This window comes from Gopherus evgoodei, chromosome 2, assembly GCF_007399415.2.
Source record: "Gopherus evgoodei ecotype Sinaloan lineage chromosome 2, rGopEvg1_v1.p, whole genome shotgun sequence".
Lineage (NCBI taxonomy): Eukaryota > Metazoa > Chordata > Testudines > Testudinidae > Gopherus > Gopherus evgoodei.
The window spans coordinates 126642478-126664204 of NC_044323.1; the positions used below are offsets into that span (position 1 = coordinate 126642478).

At 38.8% G+C, this 21727-nt stretch overlaps 1 protein-coding gene across 8 annotated transcripts in view; it reads left to right on the plus strand.

Moving 5' to 3' along the window:
- The window catches only part of ICE1 (interactor of little elongation complex ELL subunit 1), a 62564-nt gene that overhangs the window by 12173 nt on the left and 28664 nt on the right, over nt 1-21727 (plus strand). For 6 of the 8 annotated variants that reach the window (XR_003998952.1, XM_030551661.1, XM_030551662.1 and 3 more), the window contains exons 6-15: nt 3203-3279; nt 5650-5687; nt 7410-7492; nt 7807-7846; nt 7933-7992; nt 12164-12253; nt 12359-12418; nt 13895-14265; nt 15177-20201; nt 20807-20975. Coding sequence is in view for 7 of the 8 variants with exons in the window: in XM_030551661.1 (XP_030407521.1) it covers nt 3203-3279; nt 5650-5687; nt 7410-7492; nt 7807-7846; nt 7933-7992; nt 12164-12253; nt 12359-12418; nt 13895-14265; nt 15177-20201; nt 20807-20975 (6013 nt within the window). In the remaining variant the exon portion in view is untranslated. Of the gene's footprint in view, nt 1-3202; nt 3280-5649; nt 5688-7409; nt 7493-7806; nt 7847-7932; nt 7993-8350; nt 8423-12163; nt 12254-12358; nt 12419-13894; nt 14266-15176; nt 20202-20806; nt 20976-21727 lie in introns of those variants that run through there. The other 2 variants (XM_030551660.1, XM_030551663.1) reach the window with 2 other exon arrangements.

Sequence of the window (21727 nt, forward strand, 5' to 3'; positions counted from 1 at the left end):
GGGACCTCAGAAGATCATCTAGTCCAACCCCTTGCTCAAAGCAGGACCAATCCCCAGAGAGATTTTTGCCCCAGGTCACTAAAGGGCCTCCTCAAGGTTTGAGCTCACAACCCTGGGGTTAGCAGGCCAATGCTCAAACCTCTGAGCTATCCCTCTCATTATTTAGGATACCCTCCTTGATGTGAGATTTAACATTAAGTGTAACAAACTGTACAGAATGTCCCCAATATCTAGCTAAGTGTAGAATATTAATGTGTAACTTCAGAATTTATAATGTACATGGCTTGCATACACATGGGTCTTTCATTTTTCAAGCTAAGCTGACTCATTACTTGGATGGAAGACAATTCAGTCCCCAGGGTGCCACGGTACTAGGTTTTGGCCATTGAATATGAGGCATTCTTACAGTGGAGGTATTGAAAGTGCAATGGTAATTATTTATTTGAAGATTGTTGATGCTTTCAAACTCATGGAAATGACACCCTGTGATGTCTCAAGCGCAGAATTCTCTTTCAAAGCTGTCTAGTTGGACTGCCTGCATGTGCCCTGTAGTGGCATTAAATGTGTGCTTGAGACCTACATAAGAAATAGCAGCATCGACCTGCCTCTGTGCCTTCACCGGCGCTATGGAGAATACTCAAAGAACCCTTTGCAGTATCTTCAAAAACAAGGCATCCTTGTGGCACCTTCGAGACTAACACATTTATTTGGGTATAAGCTTTCGTGGGCTAAAACCCATAGCCCATGAAAACTTATGCCCAAATAAATTTGTTAGTCTCTAAGGTACCACAAGGTCTCCTTGTTCTTTTTGCTGATACAGACTAACATGGCTACCACTCTGAAACCTGTTTGCGGTATCTGGATCTGCACCACAGACCTTTTCTTTCTATGCGTTTCTAGATATTGCAAATTGCATGTTGTTGAGTGCTCAGGGTCTTGCCTTGGTAAAAGAACCATGTAGACGGTTCAAATACTGTACCTTGCGCCAATTTATTTTCCCTGAATTGGATTTCTATGTCCAGTGTGTTTTCAGCCAGTGGGAGAGTATTTGTCTAGCACAGTGTTTGGAGTGCAAAGCATTCATGCCAGAGACCCTTGGTACAGACAACTTTGGCTCGGGGCAAAGCCCTCAAGACTTAGACTGAAACTCTAGAGGGTTCGGGTGTCATGTATTGCCCACAATGAATAGTTCCACTTTCTGCCCATGTTAGGCAGTGAGTGAAGTGTCCGCTTTAATTGGTATATGAAATGATTCCTTCAGGTGTGGGTAATCTATAAAATGGGTTGACATCCTTTGGAATGAAAGCTTCTATATAAATATAAAGTAGTAATGTATTGTTGTTTTAGCCAGTCTATTGAGGGCATTTAGTGTCTTTTTGAGCTACTAAGATACTTTATAAAAGAATTGTAGGTTGTCTGTGAAGGTTAATGTTGTTTTGTGTTAAGCTTCTAGTAATGTTTTGTGTGCAAACTGTATACATTCGAGTTAGAAGACCTTTTAGATGTTCTAGCCCGTGCCACTGCCGAAGTGGGTATTCAACCACTAAAACTCGTGCTCCAATACGTCTGTTAGTCTATAAGGTGCCACAGGACTCTTTGCTGCTTTTACAGACCCAGACTAACACGGTTACCCCTCTGATACTTTGCCTTTAATAGTTTTTCTTATTTCATTGTTTGGCTGAGGCTGTCTTCTGTAGGAGTATCCATAAATGTGTTTTAATCTCCAAGTGTGGGAATTTTCTAGGTTTATTAACGAATGCCTTTGGATAAAACAATTACCTTTTAAATCATTGTTTCTGATTTTATACATTGGATTAAATCCACACTTATGTATTCACTATAGACAGAACTTTGTGCATTCATTCATTAATGTTCTTCGTTCCTTTTGTCAGCACGGGTTAAGTGGTACTGGCACCTGTTCAGCAAGGGCAGAATGTACAATCCACAGTGTTCACACTCTGCAATTTAACGTTGAGTTTCCATCTAGTTAGGTGCTGGGAACACAGACAAATACAGCTGTCACAGCTTGTACCTTCAGAGAACACGAATCATAGGTGAAACACTTCCTTTTCTAATTTGTTTTTATTCCTGGGTAGAGTGTCCATGTCATGGTATAATTCCCCACTCTGAACCTTAGCGTCCAAAAGATGGGGTACCAGCATGAATTCCTCTAAGCTCAATTACCAGCTTAGTACTTGTAGCACTGCCATCAACCAGGAATTCTAGTGCCTGGTACACTCTGGTCCCCCCAAAAACCTTGCCAGGGGACCCCCAAGACCCAGTCCCTCTGGATCTTAACACAAGGAAATTAAACCCTTTCCCCCACCGTTGCCTCTCCCAGACTTCCCCTCCCTGGGTTACCCTGGAAGATCACTGTAATTCAAACTCCTTGAATCTTAGAACATAGAGGAAAATTCACCTTCCCCCCTCCTTCTCTCTCCTCCTCCCAGACTTTTCCTGAGTGAGAAAGTAATCCTAACACGGAGAGAAAATTAACCTTTCTCTCCCCCTTCCCTCCTTTCTCCCCACCAATTCCATGGTGGATCCAGACCCAGTCCCCTGGGGTCTCACCAGAATAAAAAAACCAATCAGGTTCTTAAACAAGAAAAGCTTTTAATTAAAGAAAGAAAAAACAGTAAAAATTATCTTTGTATATTTAAGATGGAATATGTTACAGGGTCTTTCAGCTATAGACACTGGGAATACCCTCCCAGCCTAAGTATACCAGTAGAAATTAAAATCCTTCCAGCCAAATACAAATTTGGACTCCTCCCAGCCAAATACACATTTGCAAATAAAGAAAATAAACATAAGCCTAACTCGCCTTATCTACCTAGTACTCACTATTCTGAACTTATAAGAGCCTTTTTCGGAGAGATTGGAGAGAAACCTGGTTGCACGTCTGGTCCCTCTGAGCCCCCAGAGTGAACAACAACCAAACACTAACAGCACACACACAAACTTCCCTCCCTCAAGATTTGAAAGTATCCTGTCCCCTGATTGGTCCTCTGGTCAGGTGACAGCCAGACTCACTGATCTTGTTAACCCTTTACAGGCAAAAGAGATATGAAGTACTTCTGTTCTATTAAATCCTACTATCTGTTTATGACAGTCCATTTATGTACTGTAGAACAGGCAAAATTCTGCCAACCCACTGTTTTCTGTCCACTATAAGGATATGCTTTGTTGTCATTTTTTTTAGAGTTCTCTCAAGATTTATCAGCAGACTCATCTGGAATATGCTCGGGTGAAAGAAGAAATTGCTAGAAGTGATTCTGTGTGAGTCATTCTTTTCTAAGAACTTACTCTTGTCTATCATTTCTGTGGAAATGCACAAGCTACCTGTAAATTGTCAGTGGAGATTGTGTGTGTTTGTATTTACTCTCTTTACATGCAAATATAATAGGGGGATCTGGCATCAACACCTATTGTTAAGGTTCCCTAGTGTTTCCCATGGTAAGACCCTATTTTCAGTTTTTTCTGACTTGCTTGGTTTTAACAATTTTGTGCTGAAATTTTCCTTTATCCTGAAACATGGAAAACTATAGTTTTATTTTAAAAGTTTCAACAAAGATGGTGCAGCATTTGAGAGTCAGAGCACGTAGCTGGCATACTGAAAATAGAAGTGTAGCTGTAGTGATGTGAGAGGCTAGCTGCCCTGAGTATGTACCTGTGGTCTCTGATGGGATCGTACTTGGGCCTCTTGCACTACCGCAGTCGCACTTCTATTTTTAGTGATCTATCTCAGTCAGAGCTAATGTGGATATATCTCCTGCAGCTGGAATTTACATATTCCAGCTCCAGTGCAGATATACCCTTAATAAAACCTTAAGTTAATGTAACTAAAGTAAGATTTGTAAAAACAGCAAAGAGTCCTGTGGCACCTTATAGACTAACAGACATATTGGAGCATGAGCTTTCGTGGGTGAATAAATGCATGGCATGCATCCGATGAAGTGGATATTCACCCACGAAAGCTTATGCTCCAATATGTCTTTTAGTCTATAAGGTGCCACAGACTCTTCGCTGCTTTTCCAGATTCAGACTAACACAGCTACCCCTCTGATACTAAAGTAAGATTTGGGTTTTGTGTAATGACTTCACTTTGCATGTCCTTAGTGGCTGTGGAATTCTATAGGAATGTATGACAGCACAAAAGAGCTATACAATTAATATTGTTTTGTTCTGTAAATATTGTTGTAATGCTAAGTTCATTGTCTGCCTGGGTAATATCTAACTACTTATTTTCTTACAAATGCATTAGTTCGTTTTGTTAATTGGCCTGGAAACTGGCTCCCCTGAAGGTCTAAGTGTCTATAAAGCTTAAAGGTTCAGCTGTCTTTGACTAAAATGTGTGTAGTCTTTTATCTCTTCTATAAATCTGTGTCAAAAACAGTTATCATTGGAATCTTAATATAATGTGGGCCTTTGCTGTGAGGAAAAAATTACAGCAAGATTGGATGTTAAGCTCTCAAATTGGGATATGCCATTGTTAAGAAAATATGTAATCTTAACCCTGGCATTGCATCTGTGTAAGCAAAATTTATTTGAAATTAATCTAGTTACACTGCAATTTTTCTAATATCGAAATGACCTCTCTATTTTGTATAAATACGTTGCAATAGACTTAATCATGTAGCATTTCTTAAATACAATTTAAAATACATTACTCTTAGTCCATTGTTATGTATTAGCCTCTGCTTTAAGAAGTTGGGTAAGCATTATTACCTTCTTTATCAGTCATAATTAAAAGCAACGATGTGAAGAAAACTTCCTGAGAGGTAACATGATCTAGTAAAGAAGGCATTAGAAATCTGTGTTTTGATCCTTGTTTTGCTATAAATTTCTGTTCATTTTGGGCAAGACACTGAAGTCAGAATTTTTGCAGTTTGGGGTACCAAAAGTTAGGCATTTACAGCCATATCTAGGTACTCGAATACTCTGAATCAAACAGAGGCTGTGGGACATAGGGTTTTCTGAGTTCTAGTCCCTCTTTCAGTGACCCATCTTGATTTGGCTTTATTTCAAACTTTAAGCATGGACTCTCTCCCCCTTTTAGGGCAGGGATCTCCGAACTGTGGGGTGCACTCCCCTGGGGGGGCAGCCCCTTCTCTGACTGCGGCCCTGGTCCCCGGTCTGGTTGCCGTCCATGGCTCTGCTCTGGACCCACCCCTAACTGTGGCTCTGGCCTCTGCCTCTGGCTCCCAGCCTGGCTGGGACTGCGGCCCCAGCTTTGGCAGTGCATGGACAGGGATAAGGGGGAGTGGGGGCGCAGGGTAAAAAGTTTGGGGATTATTGTTATTGATGGGGTAGCTAAAGCACAGACAAGTTAAGCCCAAGTTAAGCCGTTGCTTCAGGTAAAGTATCTAAATCCATATTTAGATACTTAGCTTAGTGTCCTGATTTTTGTCTCTCCCTGCCCCTGCAAATTTGAGCACTTCTGAGAAACAGTTAAATCCTTAACTTTAGGCACCCAGGTTAGAAGATTTTGGCGTAAATAACTTAATCTATGAGATGCTGAGTGTACTTTTTACACAAAAACTGTTGGATTGATTTGTAATTCAGCTGATCTCTTATGCAGCATGGTGAGATCTAAATATTGAATCATTTTTTTAAATTTTTTTTAAAAAAATTTATTTTGATGGTCAGGAAGAAGAAACTGGAAGCCAAAGTGAAGAAACTGGAAGGTAACTGTCACTTCAATATTCATATTTAAAGAACTTGGCTAAAATTCTAGCTTGATGGCTGGGGAGCCTGCCTCCTTTGACTACACTACAGAGGTTTCTAAATGCCTATCCTCCTTTTGAGATAAGAGATAATGGTGTGATTGAGCAATTTGGTCAACATTCAGCAAGGAAGGAACAGATTTTAGAAAAATTATGCGGAAAAAACCAAATGGGTACAAACTGGAAGTTTAGACTTGAAATTAGACGAAGATTTCTAACCATTAGGGGAGTGAAGTTTTGGAACAGCCTTCCGAGGGAAGTAGTGGGGGCAAAAGACTTTTCTGGCTTCAAGACTAAGCTTGATAAGTATACGGAGGGGATGTTTATGATAGGGTAGTTTAATTCGGGCAATTGATCTGGGATTATCACCAGATAAGTCTGCTCAGTGGTCTGCGGGGAGATGTTGGATGGGATGGGAACTGAGTTACTGCGGAGAATTCCTTCTTGGGTGCTGGCTGGTGAGTCTTGCCCACATGCTCAGGGTTTAGCTGATCGCCATATTTGGGGTCGGGAAGGAATTTTCCTCCAGGGCGGATTGGCAGGGGCCCTGGAGGTTTTTCGCCTTCCTCTGCAGCGTGGGGCATGGGTCGCTTGCTCGTGGATTCTCTGCAGTTTGAGGTCTTCAAACCAGTTTTGAGGATTTCAATAACTCAGTCCTGGATTAGGGGTTGTATAAAAGTGGATGGGTAGGGTTCTGTGGCCTGCCTTGTGCAGGAGGTCAGACTAGATGATCATATTGGTCCCTTCTGACCTATGAGTCTGAGTTATGGGCTGGATGTGAGTAGGGGAAGGAGTTGAAGATGACCTCCATTTTGCAGACCTGGGTGGCATGGAGGATATATTAATGTCAGTCATAATGGAGAATGAAGGTAGGAGAATGGGTTTGGGGAAGAAAGATGATAGGCTCTGTTATGACCACATTTAGTGGCTCTAAAGTTGAAATATCTGAAGGATGATAAAGTTGAGAATGAACCATAGCATACACATCTATAGTGGAGAAGAGGTTCTTAGATGGTGCTTTACAAAATGCAGAAATTAGACTATAGCTCCAGAATCTCCTGAGGTATGTCAGGATGTCATAAATAATAAGTCATTACAATCAGTATCTTTGGTTTCAGCTCTCTAATTTTGATGAGAGTCACCTTAATAAAGACTCTACAGGTCAGATCTTTGGTACCAATGCTGAAACTGGATCATATTCAGCCTTGGTGCAAGTGAGCATGGCTCCCACTGAAGTCAAAGGGACGTGCATCTTATATACTAGAACTGAATTTGTTCCTATGCAACATCAATACATTTTTATTTTTAATTTAACTTCTAATTCCCTAGCCCCTTGATTAAATAGGATAATAGGGCATGTGAAAAATATCACCATCCAGCTTGGACCTGCCTTTCCTATCTGGGAAGTATGTGGTTGTATTTAAATTCATGAGTGGTGGTTCATATTGTGATGCTTTGGTGTTGTCTTATTGTAACTTAAAATATACATCTAATCCTGGTAAAACACTTCAGAAGAAATCACACATACATTGATGGATCCCAGATAAACTTTCAAAGGTTAACAAACCAGAAATGCAGGGTGTTTCCATAGGTGTGCATTCTACACTTGTATTTGCTGGTTTCAGGTACTTTGACTTGTGTATTAGTAGTCTCATGCCTGTGGTTCTTTTTCCTTAAATAAAGAGGCTGCAACAAAGCATATGCAAGACTTCAGACAGTTGAAGACTGAAAAAAAAGTTCTTGAAAAGGAACTAAAGAAGGCGCAGGTAGTAATTGGCAACTTTTTGGGAAAAAAATCTCTGTATTTTTTCTAAAAGACAGTTGATACAATAACTGAATTTCATGAATATCTCAACTTGAGGTATTCAACTATTTACTACTATAGTAAGATCTTGAATTAGCTTGGGGATACTGAGTTACAACACTTAGTATTTTAGTTGCTATTTCAGAATCTACACAGCATTTATAAAGTTAGTGCACTCTAAATATTGACCAAAGATCATTGGTCTTTTCAATGTAAATACTGTAAAATATATATGTATTGCATAGCAATTTAACATAGTTAATTAATGTTAAACAGGGAAAACGTGATGACTTTCCCAAAGAGAAATGCAAAAAGGGTGAGTTTCTGTTTGCTTCTCAGATTTATAGTTGTATTTAAACTGTTACTTTCTGTATGTCATTAAACTGTATTCATTCTTTTCAGTGTTAAAACATGCAGAGACACAGAGTGCAAGAGAAGATCCAGTTGCAAACATAGACAAAGGTAGACTTCTGTTAGACTTTCTTCTGTGCAGTACAGATGGTTTGAAACATACTGTAATCCTGCAGAAATATATTTTGCTGTCTTGGCAGCAGTATTTTTAGCAGTGCGGGTGGTTGGAAATGGATTTATAATGAATATATATTATAAGAGCAGAATTAGTTGGTATTAGGAATGAAAAGCAACTTACTTTTATGAGGGAATATACAGCACTAAAGTTGATACGCAATTCATTTCTGTTATTTCATGCTGAGGAGACTCTAAAGACATATTCATTTTAAGTTGTCATTTTTTTAAAACAATTTTTCACTTTTCATATGCAAACACCAGTTAACAATTACGCAAAATCCAGCTTGAAAACAAATCAACAGACTGGAAGATATCCCATCATCTCATTCCATTTCCCAGTATCCTCATTTCAGATAATGAAGAGGCAAGTAAAGCAAATGATACAAAATATGAATTAAATCTTTGGTGTTCTTTGTCAAACTGACAGGCTATACCTTTCCCAGAGAGGCAAAAATCCACAGATTATGAAAAATTTGTTCATAATGAATCACTTTTGCCTTATACCTTGCATAAAGCTAACACATCTGCTGAATATTCAGTAGACCGTTCTTCTCTTTACCGCTCTAATTCCAAATGGAAATGGCTGAGCAAGCAAAGAAAACACTGTCCTGATTATAACCTTCTTCCAGAATGCATTTTAATTTAATTGCTAAGGAGGGATTCCTCACTTTAAGTGAGGGTTGCCTAACTTGTAGTTTTGCAGCTCATATATGCTCTCTCAGCCATGTGCTCTTTTTGAATACCAATTGTTTCATTTTTAAAAACTACCTACAAAATTTTGATGAACACAAAAATGGGGGCGGGGGTAAGGAAACACTTTCCTTTTTTTCTGACCAGTTCTATTCCTTGTTTTAGAGCATTTGTATATGACTTACACAAATAAGTCTGACATATGTTACTTATTGTTTGTTTGGTTTTGAAAACTTTAGTCAATTTGCATTTCATGTCATCCTTCTGTTTCTAATTTGGTGTGTTAATTTCAGTTTCAGGAAGTGGGAGGGCTTTGCAATTAATGAGAAGTTTGATTTGAAAATAGCTGCTAAGTAGATATCTCAGAATCAGAGAACCCATAAATGACAGGTGGCAGTGGAAAATACTTTTTGTACATAACATGCCTATTTATGTGACAGAGGTCATGTTGAAGTGTGACACCACAACAATTTTCATAACTGCAGCAAAGCTACATGGTGGTAATCTGACACAAACTATCAAAAACGAACATGTTCCAACTAGCCTAAAATATATTGGTGTGTCTTGAGTTGTGTGTTGTTCTCTACCAGTGACACTGATACAGGATACACTTAGGCCTTGGCTACACTGGTGCTTTACAGCGCTGCAACTTTCTCGCTCAGGGGTGTGAAAAAAACACCCCCCTGAGCTCTGCAAGATACAGCGCTGTAAATTAATCCCCATGAGGAGGTGGAGTACGTGCAGCGCTGGGAGAGCTCTCTCCCAGCGCTGGCGCTGCGACCACACTCATACTCATAGACTCACACTTCAAAGCGCTTCCGCGGCAGCGCTCCCGCTGCAGCACTTTGAAGTTTCGAGTGTAGCCAGGCCCTTAGGGTGCATGGAAAAAGGGATTGAAAATATTATACCACTATGACCTAAAACAGTGGTACACCCTCATCTGGGATACTTAGTTCAGTTCTTATCACTGTACCTAATAAAGGATATAAGCAGAAATAGAAGGATTCAGCAGATAGAAATGCTTAGACATGGAAAACATCCATATAAAGAGAGGGAAGATAGGGACAACTTATTTTGTAATAGAGATCAAAATGAATGGACATCATTATAAATATACTCTTGTTATGATGAGCTCATGAATAAGGCTACATTTTAGTCATGGGTATTTTTAGTAAAGGTCATGGACAGGTCACAGGCAGTAAACAAAAATTCATGGCCTGTGACCTGTCCATGACTTGTAATACATACCCTTGACTAAATCTTGGTGTAGGGGGTGGACCTTGACCACTAGCAGGCAGAGGCAGTGCACAGAGCTACCTGGCCACACCTCCACCTAGGAGCTGAGGGAGGAGGATGTCGTCGCTTATGGGGAGTCCCCTGAAGTAAGCATGATCCTGAGCCCCCTCTGACACCCAAACTCCTGCTGCTACTGCTGTGGGAGAGGAGCACTGCGGCTTGAGACTGCCATAGCAGTGGCTGGTGCAGCTGGCCCAGGAGCTGTCTGAGCTGCTCGGGTGGCCCCTGGGCCAGCTGCTCCAGCCGCTGCAGAAGTCATGGAGGTCCCGGAAAGTCCCGGGATCCATGACCTACATGACAACCTTGCAGCCTTAGTCATGAATGGTACAGAGAAGTGGAGCAGATGCTCCTATTTATTGTTTCACATTATACAAGGGCAAGTGGATAATCAGCGAAATTGAAAGGGAGCGAATTAAAAACTGGATAAAATGGTTTGTTTGTTTTTTTTCCCATGACATACGGTGCCAAAGAAGCTCGTCACAAGAAATAATTTGGTATGTCTACCTAATGGGAAACGTGAATCTCAGTGTGGGTGGAGAGATTTGCATTAGCTACACTAGCTTGCATGCTAAAAATAGCAATATGAACGTTGCAGCAGTCTTGGAAGTTAGTCAGGCTTGGACTTGGATGGCTAGCCTGAACTGCTGCCCTTGTTGAAATGTCCACACTATTATCTTTAGTGTGGTAGCTTGAGCTGTGCTGGCGGATCGCCTCCCAGCCTCAGTGTAGATGTAGCCATTGAGGCTAAGAGTTTATAAAGATGCCAAAAATAGCTTCATATTTATATAAATAGATAGATATAACTTAGATAATATTTTCACCTGAAGGTCCCAGAGACACAAACAAGTTTTTCATCTCGAGGCCAAAAGACCAAAAACTTCAAGACACTTGGCCACGGCCTTGGATAGGCCAAGAGACTACTCACACTATAACAAGTATCCAAAATTTCATTAGTAATGTAAAAAAAGAAAAAAGTAGTAAGAGACAAACCCTGGTACTTTAGGCCGTAAACCAGTCTGTGAAGACATTATGAAGAAACTTGCTCTATTAGCAGGTTTTTATAATTTCACACTTCAGAGATTCTTGCACCTTCCCTTAAGCAACTGCTACTGACTGACAGAATTAGGTAGACCATTGGTCTGGTCCTGTGCACCTGTACATATGTTCACAAGATCGTTAGCATTCTCTTCACTTTTTTGCTTTTCTTTTTAGTGCTGCTGTAATTGTATTTTCATTATTTAACCATTTCAGTTCACACCCCTTTGAAAGTTAACACTCAGAATATCAATCTACCTGCATTTACTTAATTTCACGTGCTTTGGTAGTGCCTTTTAAATAAGTTCTTTGTCTTAATCTTGCAACAGGAAATGGCAGGTAGGTAACTTTAAATTTACTAAAAACCTCCATTAATTTTAACTTGATTGAATCTGCTTCCAAATTTCTTGTTTCATTTCTCTCTCTTCTGAATTTGTTGAGATATGTAGTGGAAGAGAAAGTGATGGCTGGCATAGTGCATAGGGAGCTGCAGGCCAGGGGCTTAGAAACAAGAGAGCCCTGCACCGGTATGCCTTAGAAGCTCAGTATGGAGAGCATTTTTCTTAGAGTTTCAAAGACTCTCTATGGGGAGGACCCAGGAATGGACTGGGGCTTGTGCTTCTCATGAACCACAGCCTCTCTATCCCCTGCAAATCCTACATGTAGCAGTGTATAGCTTTGGTTCCTCTATACCATCCTTGCACTAAGTGTTGAGCCGCTGACAGAGTGAGGACTACCTGCTGCATGATTCAGGTCTGATCTACTGCTTAGGATATTGGGTCTTGATTGTAGCTAAGCAAATGTATACGAAAACTTAGAATTACTGCATTTAAGTTCCTACCCATGAGAAGTTCCTGCCTGAAGAAGAATTAACTCCTGGATTGGGTATCTGGGATATATTTCCCCAGATAAAATGGTTGCTTTACCTTTTTTTTACACTTGTAATTAATATATAATATATAATGCTAGATTTTAGTATTCTCTATTTTACTGTATTCATATAGGTATGCTTACTTAGAACAAAAGTGATAAGACAAATTCACAAATTTAAGCTGTTTAATTGTAAAGTATTTATTTTTAACAGGAAAAATAAAGCTGCTATTGGAGGAGCTTTGGATGTGCATTGACAGCACAACAGGAAAAACACAGAACCAGGAACATGATTATATCTTGGGTGAGATGGAGCACACCAAGTCTTGGAATGCTGTTGAAAGCAATTTTTTTTCTTCTTTCTTTCTCATTGAGAACAAATTTTTACTAATGACTATTTTTTTCTTAGGATCTTCTGTTCAGGGTCACTCAAGGATGCCAGAAAAAAGAAGCAGGTTATTTACAGAAGGTATGTTGCAATAGGTTTTTAATGTATTTGCTTTAAAAATAAATGCACTAATTCAGGCTAAATGCTAATCTGTTATCTCCAGGCATTACAAATTAGCTATTCTAAAAATGTTATGTTGTGTCTTAAACACCTTACCTGCTGAATATTAAGTCAAATATCTGTGTGGTTAAAATATCTAGAAAAAAACAATTGATTCTATGACCAGGTACTGCAGGGTAGCAGGAAGACATTGCTGAGCTCTTTCTCAATGCCACGAATAGTAAGAGAGAACTGAGAGGTGGTCATGCTTGCTCCACCCGACGGGCCCTGGGATGGGAAGATGCGAGAGCATGCAGGCATGCACTGTGTTCAAAATATTCTGATCTCATGCTCAAGTTGTTGCACTACAAGTGGGATCTAAGTACAAAATATCTCTAAGAACCACAGATACTCTGAGTTATGTAACTTTTTTTCTTTTCTGTTCTATGTGGTACATTAGCTTTTGGTGTCCTTGGAGACGGCGGTCAGAATGTGAAATGAGGACTGTAATGTTAAAGTCCATTTCTTGTTTTGTCTAAATCTTGCATTTTGAGCTTTTGAGGAGAAGTTCCATCTTTGCTTTTTCTGTACAGTGTCTGGCACTATGGTGTTATGATCCTTGGAGTCCTTTAAGCACTTATATTATGAAATAATCAACTATAGCATCACAACATTGCTTTGTGTGTCAGTTACGATTGGGTGTATGCTTAACACGACACGCAGTCTAAAAAGCAAGAATGAAAAGTTAAAGGCAACCAGCTGTTCTCCACCCAGAGAGACATTTCACCAACTGCCATACTCCACAGAGAATGCACTGTAATTTTGCCCCAGCAGGCATGCCAGCCTTCTATCACCCTCTTCCCTAAATTACATTGTCACCACCATCACCAACATTTCAAACTCCCATCCCTTCTGCACACTTTTCTCTGAAACTACATACACCTACGTGTGGGAAAGGATTTGCTGGAAGGATGGAGTCTGTGCTGGCACATCTGTTTGCAGAGTGTCAGGCTTATGTCAGTAAAGAAACTATACGACACATTGTTCTAATATAAAAGAATGAAAATTACGACATGCTACATGTGTATCTAGGGTTATAGAAATATATGTGAAATACTACATGTAGTTCTAGTGCAAATGGACAGAGTTAAGGTTGTTCAAGCAGTCTTGATTTTTGGCCTTTCCTGACTCAACTGACTTAACTGTACATCCTTAATATTCCCAATATCTTTTTGACATGGTAATGTATAATTATATTTGAGACTATATGAAGGTCTGCATTTTAATTATAGTCCAGGAACAATATTTTTGAAAATGAAACTCTTTGGTCCTTTTTTACAGCTGTCTTTGAAAATATTTAGAAAATCATGACCAAAATATGTTGAATCACAAAATACTACTAACTTGATAAAACAGAACGAAAAATACAAGAACCTGTTATATTTTTGTCTTTTGTAGAGGTTGCACAAACCCACCGAAAATTCAAGAAATCTGATGACAAAATGCTTCACCTTCATTCTTCACCAGAAACCATTGAAAAACAAAGTTCCTTAACAACATTGCAGATAAAAGTAGACGAGCCTTCTGGAGGTGATCAATTTGAGAGCAAGGCTACTGAAGAAGGACTGCAGGACTATAATGGTGACAGTGCTCTTTATGAGGACAAAAATATAGAGGTGGTTGTACAGACAGACTTAACGGACAGTAGCTCAGAGTCCTCTGATCAGGAACAAGAACAGCTTGATGGAAACTTGCTTGATATATTGAACTGGGCAAGGCCTCTCCCACCTCTTCTATCTCCTGTATGTTTTTCACCAATGGCTACACAGGTGAGTTACTGTAAGACTAAATTGGCAATAGCTCAGCTTCTCTAGTACTGCAAAAATAATTAAAGGGATTTGATAGGCTTGTCTAAAGTATCAGTGTTGTTTGTCTGTTTTCAAACACTTTACAGGGACTTTGTCACAATATTTAGATCCAAATTTAAGTTCATTTTTGCTGAGTTTTTTTTAAATATACTTTTATTTTGTGGAAAGAGAGAGACAGACATAATCTCCTGTAATGCACTGAGTGTGCATGACTAAAATGATGGCATGGAAATCAATAACTATACAATGTACATTACAATCAGAATATAAGTACTGACTCAAAAATCACCTCCACAATCATTTAAGTCCCCTGCATCCAGTACTTCTCATGGACTTGGAAAGTTTTTAGTTTGCTATAACTGCTTCATTAGGCACTGATACCTGTTTACCAAGGTTGTTGTTAGAAATCTGAATTTGAGAGGGAAACTCTCAAACTTGAGTGCCTAAAGATGTATTTATGTTCATTTTTTTTAAGAATCTAATCTGAGGCACCAAGCATTGAAAAGGTGGCCCACAGTAACTTAAGCCTCCTTGTTTTACTACTGCCTGATGTAGTCCTTTTCCCCTTCCTTTTTGTGGAATTCATTATTACATAGTTTTCACCAGTTAGTATCGTAGAGCAAAGGTAGATACCAGAAACTGAATTGTTCTTTTGCTTTAAAGGTGTTCCCTCTAGGCCATTATTAGAGAACATTGATAGAGAGACTTGTAATTCTGGTGTCCAAGCTGTACCTGTTTCAGTGGTTACATTTCATAAGTTCCCAATGCTTGCCAGTACATTCACTTAAAAAAATATATAATAGCCATAGAATTATACTGAATTTGAAAAACTGCAGTTTGAAAAACTGTCTTTTTTGTATCTTTAATTAAAGGATAATCTGTTTGGAGAATCCACTGATTCCAGTGATGAAGAAATTGATCATAATGCTCACATTGTGGAAAGTATATTAGAAGAAGGCAAAGCAGAGTCACAGAGTAACACTGCCTTTGTCAGTATGAAAGAAAGCAATGAAGATGAGAAATCACATGAACCTCATGATAAAGAAATCTTAGCTGAATTGAGAGAGAGTGAAGAGATGCCAATTTATATAGACGCTTCCACAGCAAAATTAAGATATGTTGAGGAGAAAGATGCCGAAGCAAAGCAAACTGAGATGACTGTTTCAAGTATGAACACATTTGCCAATGGAGAACATTTGGAAGAGGATTCTGATAATATAGGACCTACAGAGACAGACATAACACTGAACGTAGCAACACCTAAACTGGAAGCTATCAATGAGAAGGAAGTTCATGCCGACGAGATACAAATTAAAGATAAAACCTCTTCAGCTGTGTCATCTAACTTCCAATACTTGCAAGAAAAATCTAATGAACTAATGCAAACAGAGAAGACTATAGTTATAAATTTAAATACTACATCCAATTCTGAACATATGAAAGAAAGGTATAGTGAATTAATGGAAGCAGAGGAAGCTGAATTACCAGGAGAAGTAGAAACACCAAAACCAGCATCCACTCTCAGAGATGAAGTTCACTTGCAAACTGGGGAACCCATCTTTGCAACTGAAAGTATGTTGGTAACCCCTGAGAATTTTGAGGAAAAGCCTAGCGAAGTGATGAGGAATGAAGAAATAGGAAATGAATCCATGGACATACAAACAGAATCTAATGTAATAAATACAATACCCTGCATAGAAGAGCACATTGAAAAAGTTACCACAGAGGAGAGAATAATGGCTACAATAACCGTAAAAGGATTCTGTGTAGAGACAAGTAATGAACCAAATGATAATGAAGAGGAAGATGTGAGATCTAGTTTCAGAAATTCTAAATCCTTTTCTGGAGCAGAGCATGATAATGAATTGATGTGTCACTGTAATGGTGAGAGAACACTCCTGCAAACTGAAATAGACACTGAAGCTAAAGATATCTCCACTAAATCACAATGCTCTGAAGGAAAAATCAGCAATGAAGAGATACTGGATAGAGAGTTTGAGCATACAAAACAACACAGAGTAAATGAAGAAGGTGGACTAGAAAGCAATAATGCTTTTAGACATGACTCATTTATGCTTGCCACTGAAAGAAGCAGAGATTCATTATATATGAATGGGGAAAACCATATTGCAGAGGTATGCAGAAGTGCTCGCTCAGTATCTGCAGAAGATGGAGATGGGGAACTGCTCAGAACTGGAAAGCAGTGTGTTGAGGTCAATATAACTCAGCCTGAACAAAATATTTTCACTGGTAGTTCAGTAAACAAGGAAGATTTTCTAGAAACATGTAAATTTGCTAAATCGCTACATGTTATGGAAGTTGGAGAACTACAAGATGCAAAGGAGGAAAGGTGTCTACAACCTAAACTAGACCATGAACAAAATGATGCTAATAACGTATTGCAAAAGAAACCAGATTTTGAAACTACGCTTATGTCACAAAACCCAGCATCTGGTATAAATGGAGAAAGTGATCCACTAGAACCCGAAGAAATACTTCAAACTAATCATGTATTACTTGCATCAGAGTGTGTCACAGAAAGAGCAAGTGAAATGAGGCAGGCCAAAAATACATACATTGCATCGGAACAGATGTCTTCCAAATTTCAAAATTTTGTAAAAGTATTTCAACCTCAGGAGATTGAAATGGAAATGGAACACTTGGAACTTGGAGAGAGAAGCAGTGGGTCATTAGAAACTGAGAAAATAGATACTGTGAACTCTATCATAAAAGAAAGTGAACACCCTTCTTGGGCACAGTTTCTGAAACCTCTGGATTCATGTTCAATAACTGAAAATTCTCAGTGTGAAGAAATAAAAGAGAAATTAAATGACAAACCATGTGAGAGCATGGTGATTCAGAACTGTAACAGTTCACCTGTTTTGGAAGAGAATGATGTGGAGGAAGTGGAGGTAAGAAACCAAATTTCAGATGTCTCAGATCAGGTTTTCTCAGAAAAGGATTCTGTTGGAAAACCAGCTTTACCCATAGAAGATATCTTGCAGACTGGAAGTATAGATACTAAAAAAATAAACTCACCTGTCACAGCGACAGTTGGTTTGGAGTGCACAACAGCGTTCGTTGATTTTACTGCTCTCAAACAGAATTGCCAAGCGTTTGACACTAACAATAAAGAAGAGTCTATTACAGTGCTTAGTACTGCTTCATCCCTAACTAGAAGAAATGAAAAATACAATGATCATGTTATTCAAAGTATGCCTAATTCTGTTGGAAATTTGGTGAAGGGCAAGACAATACAGAATGATAAAGAAAAGATCAAACCACTTGATTGTCCCAGTAATAAATGTGATAATAAAAATAGAGCAGAAATTGAAAATGAAAAAGAGCAGTCAAATGCCATAGAACCACAAAAAACATTGATAAATATACAGCTTTTTGGTACAAGTTCTGTTGACAGTGGTGCACATGTGGAAAAGGAAGCTAGTCTGGTTTTTGAAGAAGCAGAATGTGAAACATGTAGCTCGAAGGAAATTATCACAGCTCTTTCTGTAATAAAAGAAACTTCACCTCAGAGAGTGGAGCCTCTTTGCTCTTCTGAAGGTCAGGTCAGACCTATAGAATATAGGCTTGATGAAACAATGAAGAACAATGAGAAAGAATTGAACATTATTAAGCTGTCTGGAGAGACAAATGGGAATACATCTTCTAAAAGTACTGAGGTTCCAGAAGAGACGGATGACTCTGAAGAGGAAGAGTTTCCTTTCAGAAAGGTCAAGTATACAAAAGAGCATGAACGTTTTTTAGTGCCCAATGAGAAACTAAGAACTTTCTGGACTTATACAGTGGATGTGCCAGATAGTCACACAGCTGTTGATGGAAATAATGACAAAATGTGTGAATTCCCTCCTTCATTGTACTCAGATGCACTAGCAGATATGGCTATGCCTTGTATAACTCACCACTCTCCAAGTATCGTGAAGGAGCAGTCATGTTTAACAGAAAAGGTTTATCCTAAAGGCAGACTTTTCTCAGCACATGGAATTGTATTCCACAATAATGAAAATAATGAGAGCGCTTCTGAACATAGAGAAAATTCCAAAACAAGTGGGTCAGCATCTGACAATGAGAATAGCTTGATAAAATTAGAAGAATTGTCTACATCTGTGGAGGCATCAGAAAAGATCCCCACAAAACGAACTACTTCAGAAATTAATTTATCGTACCATATGTTAGCCAAGTGCTCAGAAATCTACAAACATGTTATAAAAAATAGTAAATTAGACACAAGTCTGCCTGTCAATTTCTTACAAATAAATGGTAATGAAAAACTTGCATCAAATATGGAACAAAGTGTGTCATGTGATGCAGGCATAGAAGGGTCTAAAGCACATACAGTGTTTTGTGAAGAATTAAATGATAAACAAAAGGAAACTTGTGTTGCTTTTGCCTCAGCAGAGATCAACACAAATATTGTTCAAGATGGCAGTAAGTCTTGTTTCGATGACAGTTACAGTGATATTTTTCTTAATGAGACACATTTTCAAAGAAAAGGTAGAAAGAATTCTGTCAAAAACTATCAGCATCCAACCGTGTCTGATGAAATATCTGACTCTAGACCAGTCAATGAAACCTCTAAATCACAAAAAGCAATATTTGAAAACACACACATTGTGGACTCAGAGTCATCTCTAGATCTTGTATCCAAAACCAACAGTAGATCGAAGTGGAAAGTCCAGGAACCATCAGATGTCTTCAGTGTTTCAGCCAAGACATCAATCCAAGCAGACCAGGTCAGACTAACACAGAGATTACCTCATGGTAAAGGAAAAACAAAAACTCTGCAGGTCCAACTAATCCAGCCGGTTCTAGCCAATGCTGATACTTCTACACCAACCAAACATTCACCTGAAACCATCAATAAAATTAGACAAGAGATGGGTCCACCTTTACCTCCCCTGCTCCCACCTCTGATAGCTACTCCTCCAAGAACTGTGCGTCCCGTTTCTCCGATAATGTCTTCATCTAGCCGGTCCTCTCTGCCATCTCCTCTTGATGGTCTTATTTCCCCTCTAAGAGTAACTCCAGTTCCTCCACTAATGTCTCCTTTGTCAGATGCTCCAAAGTACAAATCTCCTCCTATATTGTCCACTCCATCTCCCTCAGAGACAACAGTTGGTCGAAGAATCCTGTCGTCACCTTTGCAATTTTGTGCTGCCACACCAAAGCATGCACTTCCTGTGCCAGGAAGACTTCCTCCATCTGCAGCTGGTAGTTCTGCTTTAGATGTTCCTCAGGAGAACTCTGTGAAAATCTTGGACACTATGTATCCAGAGCTATCACCAAGAGCAAGAACACTCAACATTCTCAAAGGTAACATTCAGCCCAACAGGCGTGCCCCTTCAGAATACAAGAATGTACCAGGGCCAGTGAGTCAGTTCAGTGGGTTCAAAGCAATTTCTTCTACATCCACTGCTTTTGTTAAAACAGGAAGTATTTCAGAATCTCACAGTAATAAAGATCAGAAAGATTCAGGGAGTCAGAGTCATGTTGGAAAAAGGATATTGTCAGCCTCTATGCCGAGAAGTGCAAAGAGGCTGAGGCTAGACAGTGAATTGCCGCAATTGGAGACTAAGGAAGATGTTGCAATCAAAGCTGTAGGAGACTTTAATATTGAAGTACTGAGTGCTGCAGGTAAAACTGTCTCACTCAACAATTGTGAAATTAGGCAATTTGCAGCCAACTGCAATTCAGAATTGCCTTCACCAGTAGAGAATATTATTGATCCTGTGACTTTGGCACTGAAGAAAATTGCTGAATCCTGTTTTGACCTGTTACCTGTTATTCGGAGTCATGTGTACGTGGGAAATATTTTGAAGGTCCCGGTAATGAGAGATGAAGAGAAAGAAGTTGTCTATGAATTTGGTATCGCAAACAAGGTACATAGCATAATTCTGAATTTCAGATTTTAATAATCCCTTTTGTCCAAATAGAGAGAATACAAATGTGTATTAAATTAAATTAGCAGATAGGCCAATTGTAATGCAGATATTTATACTGTCAAAATGATCATAGCAAAAGGCTGCAAACTTTTGAACATATTGCCTAGTTTTGGTTAGTCTAAAGCATCCCAAAATTTGCCTACCCAATTTTCATTGTTCATCTAGATGTTTCTCCATTTATGTGCCAGTCCTATTTAATAGGACGTTATTGTAAATCAAGTTATGAGATAACAGAACATTTTTAATTTCATTTTATTTAAAGAAGGGCAATGAAAAGTCACACTGTTCCTTCTGGTTTGCCTCTAGTTTATTATACTTTTTTGGTAGGTCTGGCCTCACCTTGGTTACTTTTATTTTTATCCTTTTAGATTTGTTGCAAGTTTCACCATGCACCTTTTTAGTACAATTACCAAGAACATATTTCTTTCAAGGCCAATATCACAACTGTTTACTCAGCATACACTCAGAATAATACTTGTGAAGTTCTGTCAACTGTACTGTGGATAATGAATGTTAATAAAAATTGCTTTTGTGTGTTACAGCATTTAGCAGAGCCACTGCTGCATACTGTTCTCAATAAACTGAAGACTCAGAAGATGTCTTTGAATCACAATTTCACTCAGGCTCTATGTAGAGTATACATAGGAATCTGTCGGCAGTTGGGAGATTTGGAAAGAGCCCGCCTCTTCTGCTACAGCTTACTTAAGGAAGGTATGGTGTGGCATAGCCATTTTGTGTTCATATGTTTTTTTCTTTCTAGATTGTGTTTTCATCACATGCTTCATAGATATCTATCTTAAACTCCAATGAAAGCTGTTTAAGCAAACAATCCCAAAACACATTATACATTCTAAGAACTTGAAGGTGAATATCAAAAATTAAAATTGTCTTCATTGATTTTCAACTATCTGTATGGATTTTCAATGTACAAGTTTAGAGAAATGCAAAGAATAAATAGTGCAAATAGCAACAAATTATTTAAATTATTTTATTTAAATCTAAAAAAAATCATAGTAAAAGGTTTGTTTGCAACATATGACTGCTTAACTTCTTGTTTAAAACACTGTTAGACTCCCTATCCTGCTTGGTACATTTTATTTCATGGGAATCTCAGTGAGTCCCCTTGGTGAGTTCTAATCTTGTTCTCTTTGGAGCACCAGGATTTTCTTACTCTGTAGCCTGCTTTTGTATTGGCCCTCCTCCCGCAATTTTGTCTGATTCTCAAGAAACTTTGCTAACTTTCACTCTTGTCTTGAGAACAAACATAGCACTTGTTGCAGGTGGTGATGAGATATTTCAGCAGAGTTCACTGGTGAATCAGAATTATCATGAAGATAATTTCTTCATGTTCACCAGTATCTGCTCCTTTCCATCCATGTGTGCATGTATTTCTTTCCCTCTGTCCATGGCTATGGAGCTCATAGTTAAAATTCTTCATATATGGTTTAGCAGCATTTGTGTTC